Below are 27,197 nucleotides of genomic sequence, written 5' to 3'. Positions count from 1 at the left end.
GAGTGAGAGTGCCACCCCAACATTTTTCAAACCAGTTTTCCTTGTTGTCCGTGGGATTCAAGCACGTGACGACAGTACAGAACACTAGCCAGAAGGGCCTGTGAAAAGAGACTGATAATGGGAGGTCAGCCCTTTCCTATGTGGCCTCTGGAAGTGTAAAGACTGCAGGAGATGGCGTTCCTCGTCCTCGATGCCTTTAAACGTCAGGGAAGCATCCCACACAGGAACCAACAGCAGGCGGCAGAGGAGACAAGATTTGCGCATCTTGACCGCCCCACCTCCTAAAGCCGGGAGTGGGGCTGGGCTCTGCGGCGAAAGGCGCGTTGGCTCTCGCAGAGGCCTCTGGGAGTTGTAGTCCTCAGGGGAGGGAAGTTTGGCAGAGGCGCCTGGCTCAGTGCGCTCAGAACTCCATCCCCCGCCGGTCCCCGCGGCCGAGGCTGTTGTCTCTTCCTGTCCAGGGGAGGAGAACCCCTCCTGCCTCAAGTTGAGTGGATTTAGGAAAGGGTCTCCGTTTTCTCGCCCATTTTTCCCAGATTGAGGGCTTGGCCGGTGCAGGTAGGCCTTGTTCCCTAGTTTTTCAAAATCACCCCTCGGGAGGGGGCGGGGAGTGGGGGGTGGGAGGAACAGAGGGGAAGCGGCGGGAACCGCTGAGCTTGCTGAGGAGCCGGCTGTCATCGGGGAAGTTCTTTGGTGAAATGCGCCCAAACAGTTGCTTCTTGGGGGAGCGTTGAGGCCAAAGTCGGGACAGAGGAGACCACCCCGGAGGGGAGACGCGCGCTCCTCTCTGGGCTCTGGTGACTCCCATCCGATGGGGGCTGAGAGAATTCGAGGGGCTGTGGGGAGTCGGTGCCTGCTTGAGCCTTAAGGCAAGGCTCAAGCCTGTAGGTAAACACCCGGGTGAGGGGGAGAATTGGGGTTATTGCGGCAGTGGGAAAGCCTTTCCCTGTCCCGAGTAGGGAAGAGTTGGAGAAAGCAGATCAGGGAAGAAACACCCTTGTGCCTTGAGCGAGGACCACAAATGGGTTGAGGGCCGAAACAGTTAAATCCTTGCCACACTTTTCCTCGGCTCAAATGTGAGACACGGTGTCTTGATAGTAGGTGGCTTGACATCTTAGCTGTCTTAGAATAATAGAGCTGGAAGAGGCCTTTTAGAGTATCTAGTCAAGCAGGTTCTCCTCACTCTACAGATGAGGAAACCAAGGTCCATCAAGTTGGAGGAACTGCCTCCCTTACCACCAAATAGCCAATTAATGGCCAACTTGACTAAAACCTAATTTTCAGGACTGTCAAGCAGTGCTTTAATCTATTGCTGAGATCAGTAGATCAGCAAATTGTAACCTGTTGCTTCTCCTTTTTTCTTTTTAATGCTGACATATGCAAAATAACAAGAAATCCCTGAAGGGAACATTTTGAAACTTCTCAATAGGTCAAAGAAACCCTTGTCTGAAGTTGAAGAAAAATCTCTACAAACTTAATAGTAATATAAAAGGTTGGTAGTAAATTAAGATGTCACCTTTCCTTTCTCAATGTATGCCCACTTGAGCTCTGAGAACTGTAGCCTTAGATTTTTTCTTTCTATCTTAAATGCTGAATGTCTCAGTCATATAAAAATAGTATGCTAATTGACAATACCCTAAATATTTACAGTAAAGGGTAAACAGCATGGGAATACCAACCTGAATTACAAAATAAAATAATAATTTATAGTATTTTTTTGAAAAGGAGATATCATAAAACTTAAAAAAAATCATTAGGAGGATAAAAACTTCTACTAGGCCTGCATTTTATAATACACTTAAATTTCACTTCTCCATCAGCGTTCTTTCTTATTGCCTAAACATAACTTGAAAGCATTTAGTGTTCCCATTGTGGGTTCTTTGGTGCAATTGCATTGCTCTGGCTGCTAATTTCTTTTATTAGACTACATTGCCCTCCAGCACTGTCAAATTTAACACCTTTTGAAGCATTTATCGATCAGTTTGGAAACATGTTTCAATAGTCACATCAGAATTGAAGCATTACAGTTCTTAGTGACTGACCATTAACTGATTCATACAGAAGAAGTTTAGATAAGTTTGTTACTGGACTTTATAGCAGGTACAGACTTACATAGAAGAAAACACATATACACAAAATAACTTCTTTAACCAGGCTGCCTTTTTTATGATATGGTTCCATTGGCTTTTATATTGGCAATACAGAGGTGGGTAAACTATAAGCATTGCTATGACCATTGCCGCCAGATGTATTTATTTTTTATAAAGTTTTATTAGAACACAGCCATGCTCACTCATTTGTATATTGTCTTCCGTGCAAAAGGACATAGTTGAGTACCTGCTGAGATCATGTGGCTCAGAAAACCTAAAATGTTATCTGGCCTCTTACAGAAAAAAAAATTTTCAATGCTTGCTCTGTTAAACTGAAATGTAATTACAGTATCTGAAACTACCATATGCAGAGGTAATAGTACTAATTTTCAGTCTCTGAGGAGGAACATATAAATACTTGTATAGTGAGTGGGTCCACAATACGATTGACTCTTTTTTTTTTTTTTTAATTTTTTTCTTTAACGTTTATTTATTTTTGAGACAGAGAGACACAGAGCATGAACAGGGGAGGGACAGAGAGAGAGGGAGACACAGAATCTGAAACAGGCTCCAGGCTCTGAGCTGTCGGCACAGAGCCAGACGCGGGGCTCGAACTCACGGACCGCGAGATCATGACCTGAGCCGAAGTCGGACGCTTAACCGACCGAGCCACCCAGGCGCCCCGTGATTGACTCTTAAATAACACAGGTTTGAACTGTACAGGTCCACTCAGACATGAATTTTTTACAGTATAATACTATAAGTGTATTTTCCTTAAGATTTTCTTAATAACATTTTGTTTTCTCTAGCTTATTTTATTGTAAGAATACAGTATATAATACATACAACATACAAAATATGTGTTAACTATGTTATCAGTAAGGCTTCCAGTCAAAAGGAGTTATTAGTAAAGTTTTGGGGGAGTCACAAGTTACATGTGCATTTTCAACTAGGGGCGGGAGGGAAGTCGGTGTCAGCAGCCCAACACCTGCTTTATTCAGGGGTCACCTCTACATTTCTTTGGGCAAAAATGAGTGGGTACTATTACAGATTGATCCTAGCCTCTTGGCCAGATACTATAGCCATCCTTTTGCAAAGAATTGTGAAAGGACATTTCTGAGCCTAGTGTGGAAAAAGCTGACATCCTTTGAAATGTACTGATATAGTCAATACCTTTTGAAAATAGTGTCATATAAACTTTCTTTGGTTACTTCCTATGTCCTTTTTATGGAGAAAAGTACTTTTCAGCACAGGCATCAGCAAGCAGGTCAGTAAACTGTTATTTTCCTATTGAGACCCCATACTGAAACCAATTTTAAAGTCCATGATTAGGGACTCATTATTAAATGACTTAGCTTTGACATTAATAGCCTTTCTTCTGGGACTTTGTTTTATTTTATTTTCTTTTTAAGTTTATTTATTTTGAGAGAGAGGGAGAGAGAGTGCACATGCTGGGGAGGGGTAGAGAGGGAGAATGCATGGTCAGGATAGAGTCTGACCTTGCTGGAACTTCCAAAACTGAGATCATGACGTGAGCCAAAATCAAGAGCTGGACAGTGTAACTGACTGAGTCACACAGGCACTCCTGGAACCTTGTTTTCAAACTCAGAGGACTGAGTGAGATATTGGAAGTGAATATATCTGTATATGTCATTTTGCATGTTTCGCTCCCTATTATCAGTGTTAGGTCTATGGCAAATTGATGGTATAGAGCTATTTAACATTTCAGTTAATCATTGATAGCACTATTCTGTGTTATTATAATATTAGCTGTGGATTGCTAATTTACCTCTCAACCTAATTTATCAAACTTCAGATTACCTAGTAGTTCTACTTATCAAGACTTTCAAAAAGGCATTACATTTCCTTTGAAATAGCATTGTTGGGATATTTGAAGTTCAAGCTAATTGACTAATTGAGGCAACTGAAAATTACCAATTTCCTTACAATTCTTGGTATTTACTTGAATGTTATTAAATCTTTTATTGAAAAGCACTAGGGACTAGATGATTAAGATATCAATTTTCTGCTTGTTTGGAATAAAGAGCTAATTTGACAATGCCACAAAATTTCAGATTTGTTTAGAACAAATAGACGTAAGTGATTAAACTGGAACCTTTATATCAAATCTTGTATGCCCCTTGTGTGTTCCTTAACTTTGATTTTCTTTTTTTGGTAAGACTGACTGAAGTTGAAGGATCTTTCTAGATTTTTCTCATTCTGGAGGCGCTTGGGTGGCTCAGTCGGTTGAGTATCTGATTTTGGCCCAGGTCATGATCTCACGGTTCCTGAGTTGGAGACCCACATCAGGCTCTTTGCTAACAGCTCAGACCCTGGATCCTGCTTCTGATTCTGTCTCTGTCTCTCTCTCTCTCTCTGCCCCTCCCCCACCTCAAAAATAAATAAACATTAGATTTTTCTCATTCTGGGTTTCCTAACATTTAATCTTAGCAAAAGTATTATCTCCAGGAGTTACAAGAATCCTCTCTTCCTAAACTCAACTTCATTCTCAGTTTAGCATAGGAACCAATACCGCAGAAAGTATTGGTTAAAAACATTAAGTTGAGGGGCACCTAGGTGGCTCAGTTGGTTAAGTGACCAATTCTTGATTACATCTCATGTCATGAGCCTGCAGTTAGTGAGTTCGAGCCCCTCTTTGGTTTCTATTCTGGCAGCACAGAGCCTGCTTGGAATTCTTTCTCTCTCCCTCCCTCCCTCTCTCTCTCTCCCTCCCTCCCTACCCCATTCATGCTCTCTCTCTCAAAATAAATAAACTTTAAAAACAAAAAACATTAAGTTCAGGCAGACATTGCAATATACTGGAAATAACATATGGGACCAAAGTAACCTGGTTTCCATCCCAGCTATGGCTTCATTAGCCAAGTAATACAGTACAAGTTATTTCTGAGCTTCAGTTTCTTTTTTTTATAATTTGAAGGTTATATATACATCTTCCCAAATTCTAAGGATTAGTTGCATTTAAACATTTAAAACTTAGGCCAGTAGTAGGTGTTCAGTAAATAAAGGTTAGTTCCAACTCCCATTACTTATTTATTGGTGTGTCTTTTTCTCAGTTTTTCTCCAAAGTGACACCTAGTTTTCTTCTTCAGAAATTAATTATTTCCTTTAGGTCTGTTCTCTTTGTGACAGTTCAGTAATCCTTCGAAGCTCAACTTCTTTATCTTTCTTACCTTACTGAGTTTACTCACTGTATACTAAAGGCATGTAGATATGTCAGCTGATTTTATTCAGGCCACTAAGTTAAGCCAAGATATAATTTTGAATTTTGTTAGTTACTTTTAAAAAGCCAAAAAATAAAATGATAGTTATATTTCTTGAATACTCATTGTGAGCAAGGTGCGTTACCTACATTATCTCATTAAATCTCCAACTCTGTAAGACTAGTACTTTTATTATCCCCCACACCAGTGAGGAATTTAAATAAGTTGCCCAATCTTAGAAGAGCCAAGATTCAAATCCAGGGAGTATGACATGAGCTTTCAACTACCACACTTTACTTAATAAATCAGAGTAGGCCATGCCCCAAATTAACCATTGTATATAATTCAAATAAAGGAATACCCTGGCAATGCTTTCTGAAGATAATTTTATCAGTTTTTGGAGATTGAGGAGCAATAAGGTTATGTTTCCTTATCAATATTAAATTTTTGTCTCTAGCATTTCTTAGCAATTCTATTGATCACTTTTCTCCCACTGTATACAGATTTCATTAAGCTTAGTTTTATTAAGTTCAGAAATAACAGCAAATTTCTGTACAGAGTTAAGCAGTGCCTGGCATGCTTCTAAATGTTTACACAAATGAATTTATAGATTTTTAGAAAAATTTTTATGTGCCTTAGATTTTCTTGAATGAATTTCCCCGTTTTTTGTTTGTTTAGAGAGAGAGACCACAAGCAGGGGAGAGGGGCAGAAAGAGAATTTTTAGCAAATTTCATGCTCAGCATGGAGCCCAACATGGGGTGTGTTTTTCTCAGTTTTAAAACTGATCCCATGACCCTGGCTTCATGACCTGAGCTGAAATCAAGATGCTCAGCTGACTGAGCCATCCAGACACCCCCACCCCCAGTTCTTATATTCTTTTTAATAAAAGGATACTAGTTGTCTGACAGTCATCTTTTCAATTCCTAAAATATTTAATTTTTGAAATTTGAGAGAATGTTTTAAAAGTTCTGTAAAGCTAATAACTTGGTTTTTTTCAGGAGGCAAATTAATGCTGTGACTGAGATTGTATCTGACAGGGGTTTGTTTAAGATAGATTCACTGTGGGAATTTCACAAGCCAATAGTATACAGGATAATGTCTCTTAATAAGCCAATAAAGAAATTACATACTCCAAATCAATGATAGACTATCACCCTGTTGTTCAGGACAAGGGGGGCGTGAAAGGAATAAAGTCCAAATTTAGTTAAGGTATATGCTTTGGAGTTGGTACTTGGGAAAGACAGCTTAGTCAACCAGAGCTAATGTCCTTCTGCCTGCGCAAAAGTTAAAGTCTCCTGTTAAGGCGCATTGCTAAAGAGGGTCATTGTCCCTGTTAATGGGAAAGATGATTTTCAGCACTGCTGTACCAGGCTTTTGCCACTACAGATAAAAGTGGCCTTTACCTCAGCAGGAGCTAATTGCCCCCAGGTGTTTGGAGAGCTCTTTTAGATCAGCAAAGGGCTGCCTTGCCTACAGGGAACATTCTGATAGTCCTTACATACTTGCTATTTACAGTACAGATGTCCCCATGCCATAGTTGCTTCCTCATAGGTTTTTATTGATAAGCAGCTGAGCTAATGAGTTCTTACCAGTGAAAACAGACAAGATGATGACATCCTGACACAATTACTTCATTCTTCTATCAAAATGACTTTACTTCTAAAACTTTTTTTTTCTTTGTCATAAAGGGATGGATTAAAACAAGTTTACTTAGATTGTAAATGCGTAGATTTGAAATCATATCAAACCAATACACGACATAACTTCTCTACAATAGCTTTATTTCTTTCCCAAGTTTTTAATACCTATGTCCACCTTAATTCAGTATGTATTCTTCATTGATACATTATATAGAATATCTTCTCTCTATATCCAGGGAACAACTTTTTCAAGTTAATTTGTCACTGCAGTTTTAAATTAAGGAAATTTGTTAGGACTATTACTCCTAGTTTTATAATTAGTAGTTCAAAATAATCTTGAAAACTGCTTATTAGTTTTAAAATTTTAAACCAAACAAGTCAATTGAATTATTAATTAGTTTTATTATGTAAAGGAAGGAACTGAAAGATTAAGTTTGTGTTTTTGCTTCTCAACTAACTCTGTTTTGGTAAAATTACTTTGTCTCAGTTACTTTTATCTTAATGAAATTTTAATAACAATTACCATTGAATAATGTACACTTGATATTCAGGATCATTTCTGATGCTTCACATCCAAATATGTAAATTGTGAATCTGTGTTTTAAACAGTCAAGTAAACTTTTTGCCATAAAAAAAAATATTGCACTGATCTATTGCAAAGCTAATTTGGGAGCTAGGACCAACAATTGGTGTAGATTTTAATTAGAAGTGAAATGATGAACTGCAGGGTGCCTATGTGGCTCAGTTGGTTAAGAATCCAACTCTTTGTTTCAGCTCAGGTCATGATCTCATTGGTTTGTGGGTTCAAGTCCTGCGTTGGGCCCCATGCTAACAATGCGGAACCTTCTTGGGATTCTCTCTCTCCCTCTGTCTCTCTGCCCCTCCCCTCCTTGCTCTCTATCCCCCTCTCTCTCAAAATAAATAAATAAATAAACATTTTTTACAAATCTTGCACTGATATATTACAAAGCTAATTTGGAAGCTAGGACCAGCAATTGGTATAGATTTTAATTAGAAGTGAAATGATGAACTGAAAATCAGAATGGTAATTAACATCTTACTAGGTTTTATTATGTAAGTGATTTAGGATAAGATGCCTAGTTTCTAGACTTCTATTGGGCTGGATAATATTTTTTAAGTTTATTGAGGATGGGAACCATGAGTTAAAATTTAGGGGCGCCAGGGTAGCTCAGTCCATTGTGTCTGACTTTGGCTCCGGGCATGGTTTCACAGTTTGTGAGTTCAAGCCCCACATCAGGCTCTGTGCTGACAGCTCAGAGCCTGGAACCTGCTTCATATTCTGTCTCCTTCTCCCTCTGCTCTTCCCCTGCTCGTTCTCTGTATTTATCTCTCTCAAAAATAAATCGTTTTAAAAAATTAAAAATTTTTGGGGCGCCTGGGTGGCTCAGTCGGTTAAGCATCCGACTTCAGCTCAGGTCATGATCTCACAGTCTGTGAGTTCAATCCCCGTGTCAGGCTCTGTGCTGACAGCTCAGAGCCTGGAGCTTGCTTCAGATTCTGTGTCTCCCTCTCTCTCTGCCCCTCCCCTGCTCATGCTCTGTCTCTCTCTGTCTCAAAAATAAATAAAAAACTTTAAAAAAAAATTTAAAAAAAAAATTAAAAAAATTTTTTCCCTTGGTACCTAAGTACATTGTAGAGGCTCACTGAGAAGTTTTGAATGCATATATTGTTCAGAGTTTGCCATTACTCAGTATTTTAGTTGTCTCATCTTAAAATAATCATTTTTACTTGTGTACTCTGTATAGGAAGATACAGAAATAAAGTCTTTTATGACTGGAGATGGTAGTATTTTGATTTCTCTTTTTTTTGAAAAACCACCATTATGTAAGGTACTTCTTTAACATTATTTGTTTGTCTCTAGTAAGACTAATAAGTTAATGAGAGCTTTGTCTTAAATGCTGGGCAGGAGAGCAGAAAAGAGAAATGGAAAGAAAAGACAGAGGAAAGAAAATGCACATATTCTGGGAATAGAATATGTTGCCAACATCCATGTCAAACTTATTAGTAGCATTTGACAACATTTGCCTACTTCTCTCTACCTCATTACTGCAGAATTTTTCACTTAGAAAAAAGAAGAAAACCTCAAGAGGCTGCATATGTAAAAACACAAGTTTTGTCATTTGTTTTCAGAGAGGAATAATAATGTGTTGGAACATTTAGTTTCCCATTACAAAGTATTAAGTATAATATTCATTAGTTCATGTAGTTTTCAACCACACTAGTGAGGTAGATGTTATTGTTTCAGTTTTACACATGAGAAAATAGATTCATGGCAGTTAAATGGTTAATCTTAAATTACATAGATAGTGAGTGACAGGTAAGGATTGCTTACTCAAAAACCACGTTTTCTTTCTACTCTGTCATATATATATATTTAGAAAAATAACAACAGCAGACATAGGACCATTAAACAACTACAGCACCAATAAAACTTTACTTGTTAAGTCATCTGGTAATAAGAAACAGAAGAAAATGAAAGAAGACAGAGAAAGGGCAAAGAACAAGAAAGAAGCACAGCGTAGTGACAAAGAGTACAGGCTCTGAGCTTACACTGCCTGGGTTTGAATTCTAACTCTTCCCCCTACCTATTAATTTTGTAATTGGTTAACTTCTCTGTGCCTTGTATCCTTATTTATAAAGTGAGAATAATCATAATAACTTATAGTTGAGGAATAAAGGTAAAGCACATGCCTTTAAATGTTAAAGCCTATTTATTTCACTTTACGGAGTTTGCTGTTGTGTGTGTGTGCTTTGTGAAATATAGCATCCGTACAGAAAAGTGCTTAATACATGTCTAATTGTAGAGCAAATGGCCATATAACCAGAATCAAGTTGAACAATAGGATTTGCCATCACCATATAAGGTCCCCTGTAGTCCCTCCCTATCACAACCTCTTCTTTTACCCCCCAGAGCAGGATTTCTCAACGTCAGAACTATCGACATTTTGGGCTGGATAATTCTTTATTGTAGGAGGTATCTTGTTCATTGTAGGATGTTCAGCATCCCAAATTTACCCACTTGGTCTGATAGCACTTCCCCCAGTGATAAAAACCAGTTGGGTGAGATCAAATGCCTTAGTGTATCACTCTACAACTCTCCCTTCTATGTACAGAGACTCTAAAGGGATAAGGGTAGAAGCAGGGAGCTCCATTAGGAAACTGTTGTAGAAATCTTGGTAACAAATGATGGTGGTCAGATCCTGGATATACTTGAAGAGAGAGCCAACACTATTTTCCTAATAGATTGAATGTACACTGAGAAAAGAAGTCATGGGAAATTTGAAGGATTTTGGCCTGATTAACTGGAAGAATGGAGATGCCATCAATTGAAATCAGGAAAACAATGGGTGGGGTAGTTTTTTGGGAAAAAATTAAAAGTTCAGTTTTGGACATACTGGTTGTCTGTATATCCAAATAAAGATGTTAAGAAGTATGTATACATATATCAAATCATTGTTATTCATCTAAAACTAATACAGTGTTGTCAATTATATTAATTTTTAAAAAGCCTGTTAAGTAGGCAGTTAGATATACAAGTCTGATATACAAGGAGAGAAATTCTGTTTAGAAATGTTAACATGGAAGTGGTCATTGTCTAGATCAATAGAACTTTGTACAATGATGGAAATGTTTTATAGCTACACTGTGCAATACGGTAGCCACTAGCCACATGTGACTATTGAGCACTTCAAATGTGGTTAGTGTAACTCAGATACTGAATTTTTAAAAATTTAATTGTAATAAAAAATTAATTGTAATTAATATAAATCTACATTACTATAAATTAATATTAATAATACTAATATTAATAACCATTTAAATTAATATAAATAGCTACAAGTGACTAGTGGCTGCTGTATTATATGACATAAATGATGTTACATGAGATTGGGTAACTACCTGTAAACTGAAGGCATACAGAGAAGAAAACCTTGGGACTCTGCAGTTTTAAGAATTCTGGGACATAAGAAGCAAATAGTAAATGAGACAGAAGCAGGAGGGACCAGTGAGATATAGAGAAAACCTGGAGCCCTAGTGAATCTAGTTTATTAAGGAGGAGAGTGATCCCTTATGGGACTTATTTCTGATAGGGCAAGTAAATTAAAGACTAACAAAATGACCAGTGGGTATAGGTCATTGGTACTGTAGAACACTTTCTGTGTAATGATGGGGAAGATAGCCTGATTAGCATGGGTTTAAGAAAGAATGGGAAGATCTTACCTACTTTATGTTTTCTACATGTCCTACCTCTTTTATGTTTTTCTTCTTTCTTGCCTTTGTTTAGGTCTGCAATTTTTTTTTATCATTCTCTTTTCCTACTCTACTAGATTTTAAGTTATATACTGTTTTCTATTTTAGTAGTTACCTTTAAAATTACAACATGCATTCAAAGTACAGTGTTGATCCGGACAATACAAGGACCTTAGAACACTGTGAGACCACTTGACTTTTTTTCCCTTTGGTCTGGAATTTTAATTCTTTTTTTCCCAGTCTTATGATAAGATTGTTTATGAATTCTGCATGGGATTTGTTAAATTTCTTGTTATCTTTTATGAATTCTGGAAAATTCTGAGCCTTTATCTCTTCAAATATTACCTCTGTTATCTCCTTTCTCTCTGTTTCTCCAATTTCATGCATGTTAGACCTTCTTATTCTTTCTCACATGTCTCTTAACCCATCTTCCACATTTTCTGTCTGTTTTTTTCTCTCTCTGCCCTTCTGGATAGTTTCTTCCGATTTATCTTCTAGTTCATTAGTTTTGAACTTTTTTATTAATGATTATTTTTGAGATAGGGAGAGTGAATGGGGGAGGGGCAAAGAGAGAGGGGGGCACAGAATCCGAAGCAGGCTCCATCCCGGCTCTGAGCTGTCAGCACAGAGCCTGATGCAGGACTGGAACTCACGAATGGTGAGATCAAGTCAAGTCAGATGCTTAACCGACTGAGCCACCCAGGCACCCCTTAAATAAAAAATTCTTAATAGCAAGTTGACAATAGAAGGAAGAAACCCTCTTGAATTTAGTTTCTTTTTTTTTTTTTTTTTTTTTTTTTTTATTTTTGGGACAGAGAGAGACAGAGCATGAACGGGGGAGGGGCAGAGAGAGAGGGAGACACAGAATCGGAAGCAGGCTCCAGGCTCCGAGCCATCAGCCCAGAGCCTGACGCGGGGCTCGAACTCACGGACCGCGAGATTGTGACCTGGCTGAAGTCGGACGCTTAACCGACTGCGCCACCCAGGCGCCCCTTGAATTTAGTTTCTATGATGAGGAAGACATTGTGCTTACAATCTTCTTTTTTTCTTTGTTTTACTTTATTTTATTGTTTATTTTTAAATTTTAATTCCAGTATAGTTAACTTACAGCATTGTATTAGTTTCAGTTGTACAATATAGTGATTCAACAATTTCGTATTTAACTCAATGCTCATTAAGATAAATATACTCTTTAATTCCCATCACCTGTTTCACCCATCCTCTTGCCCACCTCCCCTCTGGTAACCATCTGTTTGTTGTCTACAGTTGAGTCAGCTGGGGCAACTGGGTGTGTCAGTCACTTAAGCCTCTGACTCTTGATTGTGGCTCAGGTCATGATCTCACAGCTCCTGAGATGGAGCCCTGCCTCGTTCGGGCTCTTATGCTAAGTGTGGGAACTTCTTGGGATTTTCGCTCTTCCTCTCTCTCTACCTCTTTCTCTCTACCTCTCCATCTCTCAAAAGTAAATAAATTTTTAAAAAAGAGGAGGTTTTTTGTTTTGTCACTTTTTTCCCTTTGTTTGCTATTTTGTTTCTTAAATTGCACATATGAGTGATAGTGTAAAATATTTGTCTTCCTCAGACTGACTTATATTGCTTAACATTACTCTCTGTAGATCCAACCATGTGGTTGCAAATGGCAAGATTTCATTTCTGGGGGGCTGAGTAATATTCCACTGTATGTATATCTACTTTGTCTTATATATAAAAATAGGTAGCATAATTGTTTTCTGATCTTGTTTTCATAACCCCTAAAGTTGAAGTCTTTATGAATCTATGCTGTTGTTTCTTCTGGTTCTTATGAATAGTACTTTATTTCTTTGCATACTAGGTTATTTTTGACTGTGTGCTGTTCATTGTCTTTGAAAGATTATTAGCAGGTCTTCTTTGAGGCATACGATTAAGTTGTGTCCTCTCAGAAAAGATTTACATTTGTTTCTAGCAGTTACTTAGAAGCCCAATTAGGCAGGTTAACTTTAAATTATATTCACAGCTTTAAGTGTTTTGACCTCCTTGCAAATCCACATAAAGCACAGTTTGTGGTATATAACACTTCCCCCTCTGAAGATGCATGCTTGTGCGTGTGCACATACACACTGCCTGTGGCAGTGTCAAGAAATCTTGTTTGTAGTTCCATTGTGAGGGAGTGAGACACTATTACCGCTTGTTAATCCCTAATTTGATGGTAAAGCTCTTTGTACTCCCAGCTGTGTTATTGGAAATAGAGGGGATGGTGTCTTACTATATCATTCCTTACTTTGGGTGAATCATAGGTTTTATCTTCTATTTCTCTAATACTTCACATGGCCTTGAAAACCTCAGTCCCTTTTCTCCTGGTACAACAAATACTCTCTGGACAGAAGCATTTTCTTGAGCTGTTTTTCATCATTATTTTTGATGCTTTTCAAAAGAGGTTTTCTGTATTTTATGCAATAATTTAAATAGCTTTCTGCAGGAAAATGGGCCCAAATAGGCTACTCTGTTTTATTACCGGAAATGGATTGTTCCACTTATTTTTAGTTAATCTGAAAAATAAACAGTAACTCCATTTCAACTTAGCAAATTTCTGATAAAATATTTTAGGCATATACCTCATTAAGTAAGGTATCATCAGCAAACTCCTATATTTTTCCAGTATCTTTATACATGCAAATGTATTACTAGTAGCAAAATAATTTTTCATTTTTTATCCATTCTGATTTATATAGGACTGACTTCATCCGTGCTTAGAGACTAAGAAAAATGGCAAATATGGATAGTGATTCTAGGCATCTTCTCATCCCTGAAGTAGATCATGAAATAAATCCTGGACCTATGAATATCCAGTTTGATTCATCAGATCTAAGATCCAAAAGGTAAGTGTTTAAAATAAAACATTTATTTCATAATTAAGGTTTTATTAAACTAGATCCAATTATATAACAAAAATGTATAGCTTTGAATATAAAATATCCAGTCCTTTGAATATAAAATATCCAGTTTCTTAATAGCATCTGTATGTTTGTATGTGGGAGAGAAAAAATGTGAATACTATTTCCTCTTTTGTATCCGATTTTTTTTGACTCAGCTTACCATCTATGTTGTGGGAGGGGTTGGAGTAAGATTTACAGTGAGATGCATTTATGTAACAAATATATTTTGATTACCTGCTTTGTACAAGGTAATATGCTAGGTGCTGAAGATAAAACAGTAAAATTAAATAGTCTTTATCTTCACTGAGTTTAAATTCCAGCAGATAGTTTAAGATAATTTGAGTTTAAATTTTGTTTCATTGCATACCTTGAAAGCCCAAAAGAATTCACTGAAAAATTATTATAAATAGAGAATTCAGTAAAGTGGCTGTTTACAAAATAGGCAAAGATGAATAGTATTCTAGTAAGAAAATGTAATAGAAGAAAAGAAAAAATATATGAGTAACATTTACATGTGCAAAATTTGCATGATAGGAACTTTAAAATACTACTGAGGGATCTAAAGTAAGATTCAGAGTATTTTTTTCAAATCTGACATGCTGATTATGAGTTGAACTGTTCTTTTTTTTTGGTAATACAATACTAAGATAAACTGCTACCAGTACATCAGATGTAATAGTCTCTTAGGACTGAGAATGTTTTTTTTTTAATTTACTGAAAGAACTCTTGAGCTTATTTTTTTATTTTTGGTTATTTTATCATCTATCTCTTATGCAATTATAAAAATGAAAATATAAGCAAAATGTATCAGTTAAGATATTACTAATGCTTCACATTTCGAATCTGATTCTTTGCGATCAGTTTTATAATTTGATGTCGTCAGAATTGGTTTTTTCCCCTCCCACACACAATTGTCCTTTGTACCATTAAGAACATTAATAATGTCGGGGCGCCTGGGTGGCTCAGTCGGTTGAGCGTCCGACTTCGGCTCAGGTCATGATCTCACGGTCCCTGCGTTCCAGCCCCGCATCGGCCTCTGTGCTGATGGCTCAGAGCCTGGAGCCTGTTTCAGATTCTGTGTCTCCCTCTCTCTCTGCCCCTCCCCTGTTCATGCTCTGTCTCTCTCTGTCTCAAAAGTAAATAAACGTTAAAAAAAAAAAAAAAAAGAACAATAATGTAGTATTTGTTGAAAGAATTTTGTTTCAAATCACTGACACCTCCTTTTAGTTTTGATGCTTGCACTTTCCTGATCTTACCAGAAGGTGTCACCAAAGGTTTTCTGGCAATATCATGGCTTATATTTCTTCTTAAATGGTCCTTAAATGGTTTGATGAGTGAAGTGACCAGGAATTACAGTTACCTGTCATACCATCAGGAATAATTACTTTTATGACTGCCACCTGGCTGACAGTGATTAAAAGGTCTATGGGATTATGAGATGCATTCGTATTTTAGAAATGTATATATGTTAGAATTGGTAAAATATGACATATAATGAAAAAGCATAATTTGCACTCAGTGGAAGGATTCTAAAATACATTGTCATGCTCTTTAATTTTAGTCCATAACTTAGTGTTTCCCCCAGCCCCAAAATGCCAGCAGCCAATTCCAAAGTTTATATGGCCCAGGAATTTCACTACTTGTAAGCATGAACTCACGATGTCAAATAATATATGTACAAGGTTGTTTAATGCATTATTTTATAATAATAGTAAAAGATTTAAAACCATCAAAATGTCTTTTTTTACAGGACTGAATAAATAAATTTTGGCATATTGATACAATGGAATATTTTCCCCCATTAAAAAGAAAGAAGTGGCTTTATTACATATTAAAATGGAACAAGTCTTCAACTTACTTTGTTAAATCAAAAAAATGAAGAATAGTGTGTATAGGGTACCATCGTTTGGGTAAAAATAAATTTAAAAAACTGTATATGATACAATATGTATAAGTGACTCTGGAAGAGTAAGTAGTAAACTGTAAGAGTGGTTGCCTCCTCAGAGAGAGAGTTAGGAGGTGGGCGGTGTGGCAGATAGACCGAACAACTATTCAACCACCCTACCTATTCCTTGCCAACAGGATTTTAATTTTGTTGACTGTGGCAATAGGTTCCAATCCAGGAGATGTAGGAGGATTGGTTTAAACTAGTCTTGATAATCCTATTTCTATTATCCAGACACTTAGTTTTTCAGTCTTTCTTGAAACTAGAGATGGCAATGTGAAAATTGTCTTATGAGAAATATAGTAGCCATCAGAGAAGATAATGAAACGAGTCTTACAATTTTCACTTGTTTATTCCAACATCAAGTGAATACAGGAACTCATGAATGCTTATTGAATGCTCAAGATGTTCTTAAAACCTCTAAATTCTATGATAATTGACCACTGTGACAATAGAACATAGGTCATTAAAGTGCATTCCATTGCAATAGGTTGTCAGGAGTTCAGACAGTTCTGTGAGAATTTGTTTAACTGTGTAGATTAAATGGAAATATATTTTCTGTAATAAAACTTGTCAAAATGAGAAAGAATCAACTATTGACAATCATGGGATAACTACATAGGTAAGCATGTTTTAAGGAAGGCAAATATTTATAGAGACTTAGCAGTAATGAATGATAATTTACCTGTGAAATAATTTCTCTTTAAAAAAAACAATTATTTGATGAGAAAAAAAGTAGGAGTACCTAAAAACTTTGTTATTTCTATAAAAAGATTATATTACTTATATGCATAAAAAATACTCAGACATACTGAGGGAAGTTATCTTCTATCAGAAGAACCAGCTTAGACAACTATTTCTAAAACATTGGTCATTTTTGAGTCACTGTATAGTTTTGATGGTGTCCCATTATAGTATTACCTGTGTAATATAATTTAGATATATTTTAAAAACCTATACTTTTTAAAATTAGGCTTAATTTACCCTCATCTTTGCATGTTTGTGAAATCATGTGTTTTAAGTATTGTTTATACTTTATTCTAACGTGCATTGTGGTAAATATTAAGTAGTTAAGATAGCATTCATCCTTGTGCCACCTAAAAATCCTTACATGTAGCCACCCTTTGGGAAACTATGTTAGGCTGTCAGAGTATAGCAAACAACTATTGGATACTTTTAGATTACTTAGCCTCAGTTCAGCTTGTGATTAATTTTATCTCCACTAGGTGGCAAGCAAAATCATGTATCAGTTCAGAAGAGTTCTTAAAACCGTTTCACCAATCACATTGGTGGAAGTGGGATCTAATTAGTCAGATGGCAGAGGAAGCATGTCACCATAGAGTAGGAATACATGACATTACCATTTGGATCATTTGAGGAACGTCTGCAGACTACAGACTACATGTGTACACCTTTCTCTCCACACACCTCTCCTCCCCCTTCAGTTTCCACCTGGTTTGGGGTGGAGTTAGGAATGTGGGTGGAGGGACAGAAAGGTTTAGAAATCTCCTATGCCATATGTGATATATTCCATTGGCAATCACTCATCTAAGAGATTGTTTTCCTGCTTTTCCCAGACTTTCTGGAACCCAAGATAGAGCTGGTATTCAGGATTGCTTCATACTGTGCTGCGACTCTGGGATTATGCCCTTTGGGAGTTGAACAGTCCAGCCAGCCTGAAACCAAATTGTGAAGTGGTTAATTTGTTTTGAGCTCTCCTTTTTCAGTTTTCTTCTACCGATATTTCCTTTTCCATTTTTCCTAGGGCCTAGAGCTTTCATGCTCTTCTCTGTATGCCCTGTGTTCCCCAGGGCAAGAATTCACTCAGGAGTTTTCTTTTAGGCAATGCTTGGTAAACCATACTTTTCCTTAGCCCTTTTTACCAGTACTTATCTGTCCTGTTCTTGTAGGGATCTGTTCTCTGTTTGGTGTTTTAATGGAAAGCAATCTAATGTGTCAGAGATTTAGTCTATTATCTTTCTATGGCTATTTGCATTTTAATATGGTAAACCTGGAAATACAAAAGCATAACCTAAAAGTTAGATTTTTGTAATTGATAACATTGCAAGAGGTCTGGTAAGCCAGTGGAGTAGAAGTAGATATTTAAAATAAGCAGCATTCTAGGGCATCTGGGTGGCTCAGTCATTTAAGCGTCCAACTATAGCTCAGGTCATGATCCCGCAGTTCACTGGTTGAAGCCCTGTGTGGGGCTCTGTGCTGATAGCTCGGAGCATGGAGCTTGTTTCAGATTCTGTGTCTCCTTCTCTGTGCCCCTCCCCTGCTCAAGCGCGCTCTCTCTCTCTCTCTCTCTCTCTCTCTCAAAAATTAAAATATAAAAACATTTTAAAAATTAAAAAAATAAAACAAAATAAGCAACATTCCTGATGTCTTACAATACATGTTGCTATGGCCCCTGGATTTTTAGAATGTGAACTAGTTTGCACACATGTAAGCTAGCCTCTTTCTGTTTCATCTGTCAATAATACTGAATAGCAATAATTGTGGTTTTAGGGGAGAGAAGGACTGACAAAGCAAAGTGAGGAGTTTATTTGTAAGGGTAGATCCTGGCCCAATAATAGTGATTGGAAGTGGTTACTGAGCCTTAGTAGTTTCATAGTTTGGGATTATGGAGATGTACAACAAAAGGTAGAAAAGTAGTTTTCCCAGGAAGATTGGTTTCCAGACCTGCATAAATTACATTTTGAGGAACGTGCCGTCTGTGTTAAGTAGATGAGACGAGGGATTTAGCAGAAGCATAGAGCAGATGGCCACCATGCTGGTTGTAGCACTACTTTCTATACTCTCCCTCTCTTCCTTCTTTTTCCTCCTACTCTCTTCCCTCTGCTTTCCCTCTTCAGTCCACTTCTCTCACCCTTCGCCCTATGTTCCACTATTTTTTTTCCCCACTGGAACACTTTTTTGCTAAATGCTTAAAGAGAATGCTTCTTAAGCTAGAAATGCTTTAAATGGGATCTTATTTCGGGGCGCCTGGGTGGCTCAGTCGGGTAAGCGCCCGACTTCGGCTCAGGTCACGATCTCACGGTCCGTGAGTTCGAGCCCCGCGTCGGGCTCTGTGCTGATGGTCAGAGCCTGGAGCCTGTTTCAGATTCTGTGTCTCCCTCTCTCTGACCCTCCCCCGTTCATGCTCTGTCTCTCTCTGTCTCAAAAATAAATAAACGTTAAAAAAAATTAAAAAAAAATAAATAAATAAATGGGATCTTATTTCTAGTCCCATTGGAATCCTTTTATTCTCTGAAATATTTGTTCTTATATATTTTTTCCTCCTTCCTCTTTTTCCAAATGTCTTTGTTTGCTCAACTTCTCTGTTGTATCCCTATCTGCTTACATGATTTGCTTCCACTTCTTTTCCTAGATCTTTCTGTTTTCCCTAGATCTATCTGTTATATCTGATCTTGCTGTTTGTCACCTTGGAGTTAGTTCTGCTTTATTTTCTTCCCTTCCTCCCTCATTAACGTTATTTGGAGAAGCCTGAAGAAAGAAGTATCCCAGTTGGTTTGACTGGTGCTCATTAGGGTCAAGTCCAAGTAGGTCTTATTGAGAGGAAAGGGTGTGAAGAATTGGATTGGCATCTTTCTCTGTCTACTCAGTATTTTTAACATATCCAAGTATATGGTCAAAAGGCATTTAGTGCAATAGTATAATTACTGCAAAAGTGATGAAACCAATTGCAGGTATACAACTAGAGAATTGTTAACAGACTTAACAAACAGACTTAAAACCAGATTCCCCACATTCCTAATCTTTCTTTGTTGAAGTTACTCACCATGTTCCCTTTGGGTCTGCTTTTTCTAGGCAGAAGAAAGGATGGAGTGTGGTGGTGTTACTGTTTTACTTCAACCTAGAGAAAAATTGAAGAACTATATATTAGTATTTATATACAAGTGCTTCTAACTTGAAATTTTTTAAAATTCTTTTAGCCTCAATTCAGTGCTGATACTAAAAACAAACAAAAACCCTCACATTGCTGTTACTGCTCATTTTGTGGCCCTAAAAGAATTGTTTTTAGGACAGTAGAATTAAAACAATTTACAGATTCTCTTAAACCAAAATGTGAAAGCTTGAATTGCATTGAATTCAAGAATTTTGAAATTCATTCTTAGCAGAACCATATTTAATTAAGATACACAGGCCTGAGAACTAATATTCAGGTGAAGTTCTGTGTCCGTATGGTATTGATGAAGTTCTTACAGCTAAATAAAGCTTAGAATGCTAAAATAAGGAACCCATAACTTTCAACCAGGGGTTAATTAACATTTACTTTTTTCATCATACCACCCTTATCAGTTAAAAAATAAAATAATCTAAAAATAATGGGACTGAATATGTGTATGTGTGTACATATGTGTGGGTATTCATTTGCAAAGTATGTACTTATACTTCTGAACGTTATTATGTACATTATAAAACAAAATAGAAATTATAAGATATAATCTTGATAATTAAATTTTATTTATGAACAGTATATTAAAACTTATGTGTATTATCAATAATAAGTGAATGTGCTCTATTACTTTAAAATATTTTATAGTATTGGGGCGCCTGGGTGGCGCAGTCGGTTAAGCGTCCGACTTCAGCCAGGTCACGATCTCGCGGTCCGTGAGTTCGAGCCCCGCGTCAGGCTCCGGGCTGATGGCTCGGAGCCTGGAGCCTGTTTCCGATTCTGTGTCTCCCTCTCTCTCTGCCCCTCCCCCGTTCATGCTCTGTCTCTCTCTGTCCCAAAAATAAATAAAAAACGTTGAAAAAAAAATTAAAAAAAAAAATATTTTATAGTATTTTGCTACACAGTAATTCAAACTGATTTGAAGTTTATTTGTGTCTCATCCAGCAATTATGTGGAAGTTTTTGTTGAAATTTACTTGGTAGATTTCATCCTCCCTGATGTCACTCAGTTCTTACATTGAGTGATTGCAGTGCTGTTTTGTATATTCTAGTATCCCATGCTATTTTTAAAGTCCAAAATACTAGCGTTTTTTTAATACTGTTAATTTGAAAACAACCAGTACTTTTGTTCCCCTTTTTTGGTTCCCTCTCCAAATTATCCCCCACTCTCTCCTCCTTCATTTCTTACATCATTCTAGCTCTACTTTCTGCTCAGTTCTAGCATTTACTCCCCAACATATACGCACCTGGAGAAGGTGGGGGAAAGACAGTTGCATCTTCAGAGGTGGCTAATCTCTCTGCTGGGGAAGGGGAGGACTTAATAGACAGAACTATCCCTACCAAGTTAACTGTGGGAGAAATCAAAACTGCTACAACTCCGTAGCTTCTGGCCAGAGTAGAGGAGCTGCCCACCTAGTCTGAACACTCCACTTAAGGGACACTAAATATTTGAGGAAGGTCTTGAAGTTCTTCTGGACCAGTTTTTTCAGGAGTGTCAGTTTGGAAAGTAACCAGGGTAGAAGGAAGCAAAGGGGAAAGAAACATTAGATATAGTCTTATCTAATAATTTACTTTAGAATTATAACTTTTTAAAATGTTTATTAAAAAGTTTATCAACTTTTATAGCTTTTTATAAAGCTTATAAAAAAGATTTCATATAAAAAAACCCGACTCGGTCGTTCACTCGGTTAAGTGTCTGACTTCGGTTCAGGTCATGATCTCACGGTTTGTGAGTTCGAGCCCTGCATCAGGCTCTCTGCTGTCAGCAAAGAGCTTGCTTTGGATCCTCTGTCCCCCTCTCTTTCTGCCACTCCTCCACTTGTTCTCTCTCTCTCTTTCAAAATAAATAAATAAACTTAAAAAAAAAGTTTTATAAACTTATTTTTTATTTGAAGATTTATATTTGCAAATTTCCATATTTGAAATATTTTGAATGTGTAACTTCACTGATTTTTAAACATTTTGTACTCTATAAACACTTTTTAGTGAAAATACTGATTGATACTTGTATTACATGAAATACAAAGATACTAACTAGTGTTGTCATTTGCTCCATTAAAATTATTATTTTGACTTTTTTATGTTTAATAACAGACTTAAAGACCATTTACATACTTTGGAAGTTTTTAAATATTAAAAAATTTTCATCCATGTATGCAAAATTACAGGTATGAATTTTTATTGGTGACAGACATCATTTTCAGCAATAGAATCATGTAACAAATGGAAAAATTTCTAAACATCCATTATCAGAATATTCTGTGTTCAATGTGAATTTTTAAAAAGCAAAACTACTTTCTCAGTCATTGTCAAAATATCATCTGTGCCTTGAAGGGAGATAGATTAAGTATGTGAGGGCTTTTTGGTTTTTAAAATTTTTTTAATGTTTATCTATTTTTGAGAGAGAGACAGAGTGTGAGTAGGGGAAGGGCAAAGAAAGAGGGAGACACAGAATTTGAAGCAGGCCCCAAGCTCTCAGCTGTTAGCACAGAGCCGGATGTGGGGCTCCAGCTCACAAACCACGAGGTCATGACCTGAACCAAAGTCAGATGCTTAACTGATCGAGCCACCCAAGCATCACAAGGCCTTTTTGGTTTTTAATATATGCTCTGTACCTATGTAGCATGCTGTTGATAGCAACTTACCATCACAATAGGAATTAACAAATTTGGCACAGTTGACTTTTTTTTTTAATTATGAAATTTATTGTCAAATTGGTTTCCATACAACACCCAGTGCTCATCCCAACAGGTGCCCTCAATACCCATCACCCACCCACCCCTCCCTCCCACCCCCCATAAACCCTCAATTTGTTCTTAGTTTTTAGGAGTCTATTATGTTTTGGCTCCCTCCCTCTCTAACCATTTTTTTTCTTCCCCTGCCCCATGGTCTTCTGTTAAGTTTCTCAGGATCCACATAGGAGTGAAAACATACGGAATCTGTCCTTCTCTGTATGACTTATTTCACTTAGCATAACACTGTCCAGTTCCATCCATGTTGCTACCAAGGGCCATATTTCATTCTTTCTCATTGCCATGTAGTATTCCGTTGTGTATATAAACCATAATTTCTTTATCCATTCATCAGTTGAGGGACATTTAGGCTCTTTCCATAATTTAGCTATTGTTTTTTTTTATTATATGAAATTTATTGTCAAATTAGCTTCCATACAACACCCAGTGCTCATCCCAAAAGATGCCCTCTTCAATGCCCATCACCTACCCTCCCATCCCTCCCACCCCCCATCAACCCTCAGTTTGTTCTCAGTTTTTAAGAGTCTCTTATGCTTTGGCTCTCTCTCCCACTCTAACCTCTTTTTTTTCTTTTTTTTCCTTCTCCTCCCCCATGGGTTTCTGTTAAGTTTCTCAGGATCCACATGAGAGTGAAAACATGGTATCTGTCTTTCTCTGTATGGCTTATTTCACTTAGCATCACACTCTCCAGTTCCATCCACGTTGCTACAAAAGGCCATATTTCATTCTTTCTTATTGCCACGTAGTACTCCATTGTGTATATAAACGACAATTTCTTTATCCATTCATCAGTTGATGGACATTTAGGCTTTTTCCACAATTTGGCTATTGTTGAGAGTGCTGCTATAAACATTGGGGTAAAAGTGTCCCTATGCATCAGTACTCCTGTATCCCTTGGGTAAATTCCTAGCAGTGCTACTGCTGGGTCATAGGGTAGGTCTATTTTTAATTTTTTGAGGAACCTCCACACTGTTTTCCAGAGAGGCTACACCAGTTTGCATTCCCACCAACAGTGCAAGAGGGTTCCTGTTTCTCCACATCCTCTCCAGCATGTATAGTCTCCTGATTTGTTCATTTTGGCCACTCTGACTGGCGTGAGGTGATATCTGAGTGTGGTTTTGATTTGTATTTCCCTGATGAGGAGCGACGTTGAGCATCTTTTCATGTGCATGTTGGCCATCTGGATGTCTTCTTGAGAGAAGTGTCTATTCATGTTTTCTGCCCATTTCTTCACTGGATTATTTGTTTTTCGGGTGTGGAGTTTGATGAGCTCTTTATAGATTTTGGATACTAGCCCTTTGTCTGATATGTCATTTGCAAATATCTTTTCCCATTCCGTTGGTTGCCTTTTAGTTCTGTTGATTGTTTCCTTTGCTGTGCAGAAGCTCTTTATCTTCATGAGGTCCCAATAGTTCAGTTTTGCTTTTAATTCCCTTGCCTTTGGGGATGTGTCAAGTAAGACATTGCTACGGCTGAGGTCAGAGAGGTCTTTTCCTGCTTTCTCCTCTAGGGTTTTGATGGTTTCTTGCCTCACATTCAGGACCTTTATCCATTTTGAGTTTATTTTTGTGAATGGTATAAGAAAGTGGTCTAGTTTCAACCTTCTGCATGTTGCTGTCCAGTTCTCCCAGCACCATTTGTTAAAGAGACTGTCTTTTTTCCATTGGATATTCTTTCCTGCTTTGTCAAAGATTAGTTGGTCATACTTTTGTGGGTCTAGTTCTGGGGTTTCTATTCTGTCATTGGTCTATGTGTCTGTTTTTGTGCCAATACCATGCTGTCTTGATGATTACAGCTTTGTAGTAGAGGCTAAAGTCTGGGATTGTGATGCCTCCTGCTTTGGTCTTCTTGTTCAACATTACTTTGGCTATTTGGGGTCTTTTGTGGTTCCATATGAATTTTAGGATTGCTTGTTCTAGCTTTGAGAACTAGAAGCTATTTTGATTGGGATTGCATTGAATGTGTAGATACTTTTGGGTAGTATTGACATTTTAACAATACTTATTCTTCCAATCCATGAGCATGGAATGTTTTTCCATTTCTTTATATGTTCTTCAATTTCCTTCATAAGCTTTCTATAGTTTTCAGCATACAGATCTTTTACATCTTTGGTTAGGTTTATTCCTAGGTATTTAATGATTCTTGATGCAATTGTGAATGAGATCTGTTTCTTTATTCTGTTGCTTCATTATTAGTGTATAAGAATGCAACTGATTTCAGGGGCGCCTGGGTGGCGCAGTTGGTTAAGCATCCGACTTCAGCCAGGTCACGATCTCGCGGTCTGTGAGTTCGAGCCCCGCGTCAGGCTCTGGGCTGATGGCTCGGAGCCTGGAGCCTGTTTCCGATTCTGTGTCTCCCTCTCTCTCTGCCCCTCCCCCGTTCATGCTCTGTCTCTCTCTGTCCCAAAAATAAATAAAAAACGTTGAAAAAAAAAATTTAAAAAAGAATGCAACTGATTTCTGTACATTAATTTTGTATCCTGCAACTTTGCTGAATTCATGTATCAGTTCTAGCAGACTTTTGGTAGAGTCTATTGGGTTTTCCATGAATAATATCATGTCATCTGCAAAAAGTGAAAGCTTGACTTCATCTTTGCCAATTTTGATACCTTTGATTTCCATTCGTTGTCTGATTGCTGATGCTAGAACCTCCAACACTATGTTAAACAACAGCAGTGAGAGTGTACATCCCTTTTGTGTTCCTGATCTCAGGGAGAAAGCTTTGTTTTTCCCCATTGAGGATGATATTAGCTGTGGGCTTCTTATAAATGGCTTTTATGATGTTTAAGTATGTTCCTTCTATCCCAACTTTCTCGAGGATTTTTATTAAGAAAGGATGCTGAAGTTTGTCAAACGCTTTTTGTGCATCAATGGACAGGATCATATGGTTCTTTTCTCTTATTAATGTGATGTATCACGTTGATTGATTTGCGAATGTTGAACCAGCCCTGTAGCCCAGGAATGAATCCCGCTTGATCATGGTGAATAATTCTTTTTATATGCTGTTGAATTCGATTTGCTAGTATCTTATTGAGAATTTTTTTTTTTTTTTAATTTATTTTTGGGACAGAGAGAGACAGAGCATGAACGGGGGAGGGGCAGAGAGAGAGGGAGACACAGAATCAGAAACAGGCTCCAGGCTCCGAGCCATCAGCCCAGAGCCTGACGCGGGGCTCGAACTCACGGACCGCGAGATCGTGACCTGGCTGAAGTCGGACGCTTAACCGACTGCGCCACCCAGGCGCCCCTTATTGAGAATTTTTGCATCCATATTCATCAGGGATGTTGGCCTGTAGTTCTCTTTTTTTACTGGGTCTTTGTCTGGTTTAGGAATCAAACTAATTCTGGCTTCATAGAATGAGTCTGGAAGTTTTCCTTCCCTTTCTATTTTTTGGAATAGTTTGAGAAGGATAGGTATTATCTCTGCTTTAAATGTCTGGTAGAATTCCCCTGGGAAGCCATCTGGGACTTGACTCTTATTTGTTGGGAGATTTTTGATAACCAATTCAATTTCTTCGCTGGTTATAGGTCTGTTCAAGCTTTCTATTTCTTCCTGTTTGGGTTTTGGAAGTGTGTGGGTGTTTAGGAATTTGTCCATTTCTTCTAGGTTGTCCAGTTTGTTGGCGTATAATTTTTCATAGTATTCCCTGATTATTTCTGAGGGATTGGTTGTAATAATTCCATTTTCATTCATGATTTTATCTATTTGTGTCCTCTCCCTTTTCTTTTTGAGAAGCCTGGCTAGAGGTTTATCAATTTTGTTTATTTTTTCAAAAAACCAACTCTTGGTTTCATTGATCTGCTCTACAGTTTTTTTAGATTCTATATTGTTTATTTCTGCTCTGATCTTTATTATTTCTCTTCTTCTGCTGGATTTGGGGTGTCTTTGCTGTTTTGCTTCTATTTCCTTTAGGTGTGCTGTTAGATTTTGTATTTGGGATTTTTCTTGTTTCTTGAGATAGGTCTGGATTGCAATGTATCTTCCTCTCAGGACTGCCTTTGCTGCATCCCAAAACGTTTGGATTGTTGTATTTTCATTTTCATTTGTTTCCATATATTTTTTAATTTCTTCTCTAATTACCTGGTTGACCCATTCATTCTTTAGTAGGGTGTTTTTTAACCTCCATGGTTTTGGAGGTTTTCCAGACTTTTTCCTGTGGTTGATTTCAAGCTTCATCACATTGTGGTCTGAAAGTATGCATGGTATGATCTCAATTCTTGTATACTTATGAAGGGCTGTTTTGTGACCCAGTATGTGATCTATCTTGGAGAATGTTCCATGTGCACTCGAGAAGAAAGTACATCTGTTGCTTTGGGATGCAGAGTTCTAAATATATCTGTCAAGTCCATCTGATCCAGTGTATCATTCAGGGCCCTTGTTTCTTTATTGATCCTGTGTCTAGATGATCTATCCAATGTTGTAAGTGGAGTATTAAAGTCCCCTGCAATTACCACATTCTTATCAATA

At 37.5% G+C, this 27,197-nt stretch overlaps 1 protein-coding gene across 8 annotated transcripts in view; it reads left to right on the top strand.

The window, feature by feature from the left end:
• Positions 1–391: 391 nt before the first annotated feature.
• SLC38A9 (solute carrier family 38 member 9) overlaps positions 392–27,197 on the top strand; it is a 78,322-nt gene continuing 51,516 nt past the window's right edge. Inside the window, exons 1-3 of one of the 8 annotated variants that reach the window (XM_049649457.1) lie at positions 400–555; positions 1,390–1,489; positions 13,929–14,075. In XM_049649457.1, coding sequence (XP_049505414.1) covers positions 13,963–14,075 — 113 coding nt within the window. In that variant the 5' untranslated portion in view covers positions 400–555; positions 1,390–1,489; positions 13,929–13,962. Of the gene's footprint in view, positions 556–610; positions 1,490–13,928; positions 16,700–27,197 lie in introns of those variants that run through there. The other 7 variants (XM_049649462.1, XM_049649455.1, XM_049649463.1 and 4 more) reach the window with 7 other exon arrangements.

This window comes from Panthera uncia (assembly GCF_023721935.1).
Source record: "Panthera uncia isolate 11264 chromosome A1 unlocalized genomic scaffold, Puncia_PCG_1.0 HiC_scaffold_17, whole genome shotgun sequence".
Classification (NCBI taxonomy): domain Eukaryota; kingdom Metazoa; phylum Chordata; class Mammalia; order Carnivora; family Felidae; genus Panthera; species Panthera uncia.
Note: the sequence above shows the minus strand (reverse complement) of the source record. Positions and strands in the feature narration are given on the sequence as shown.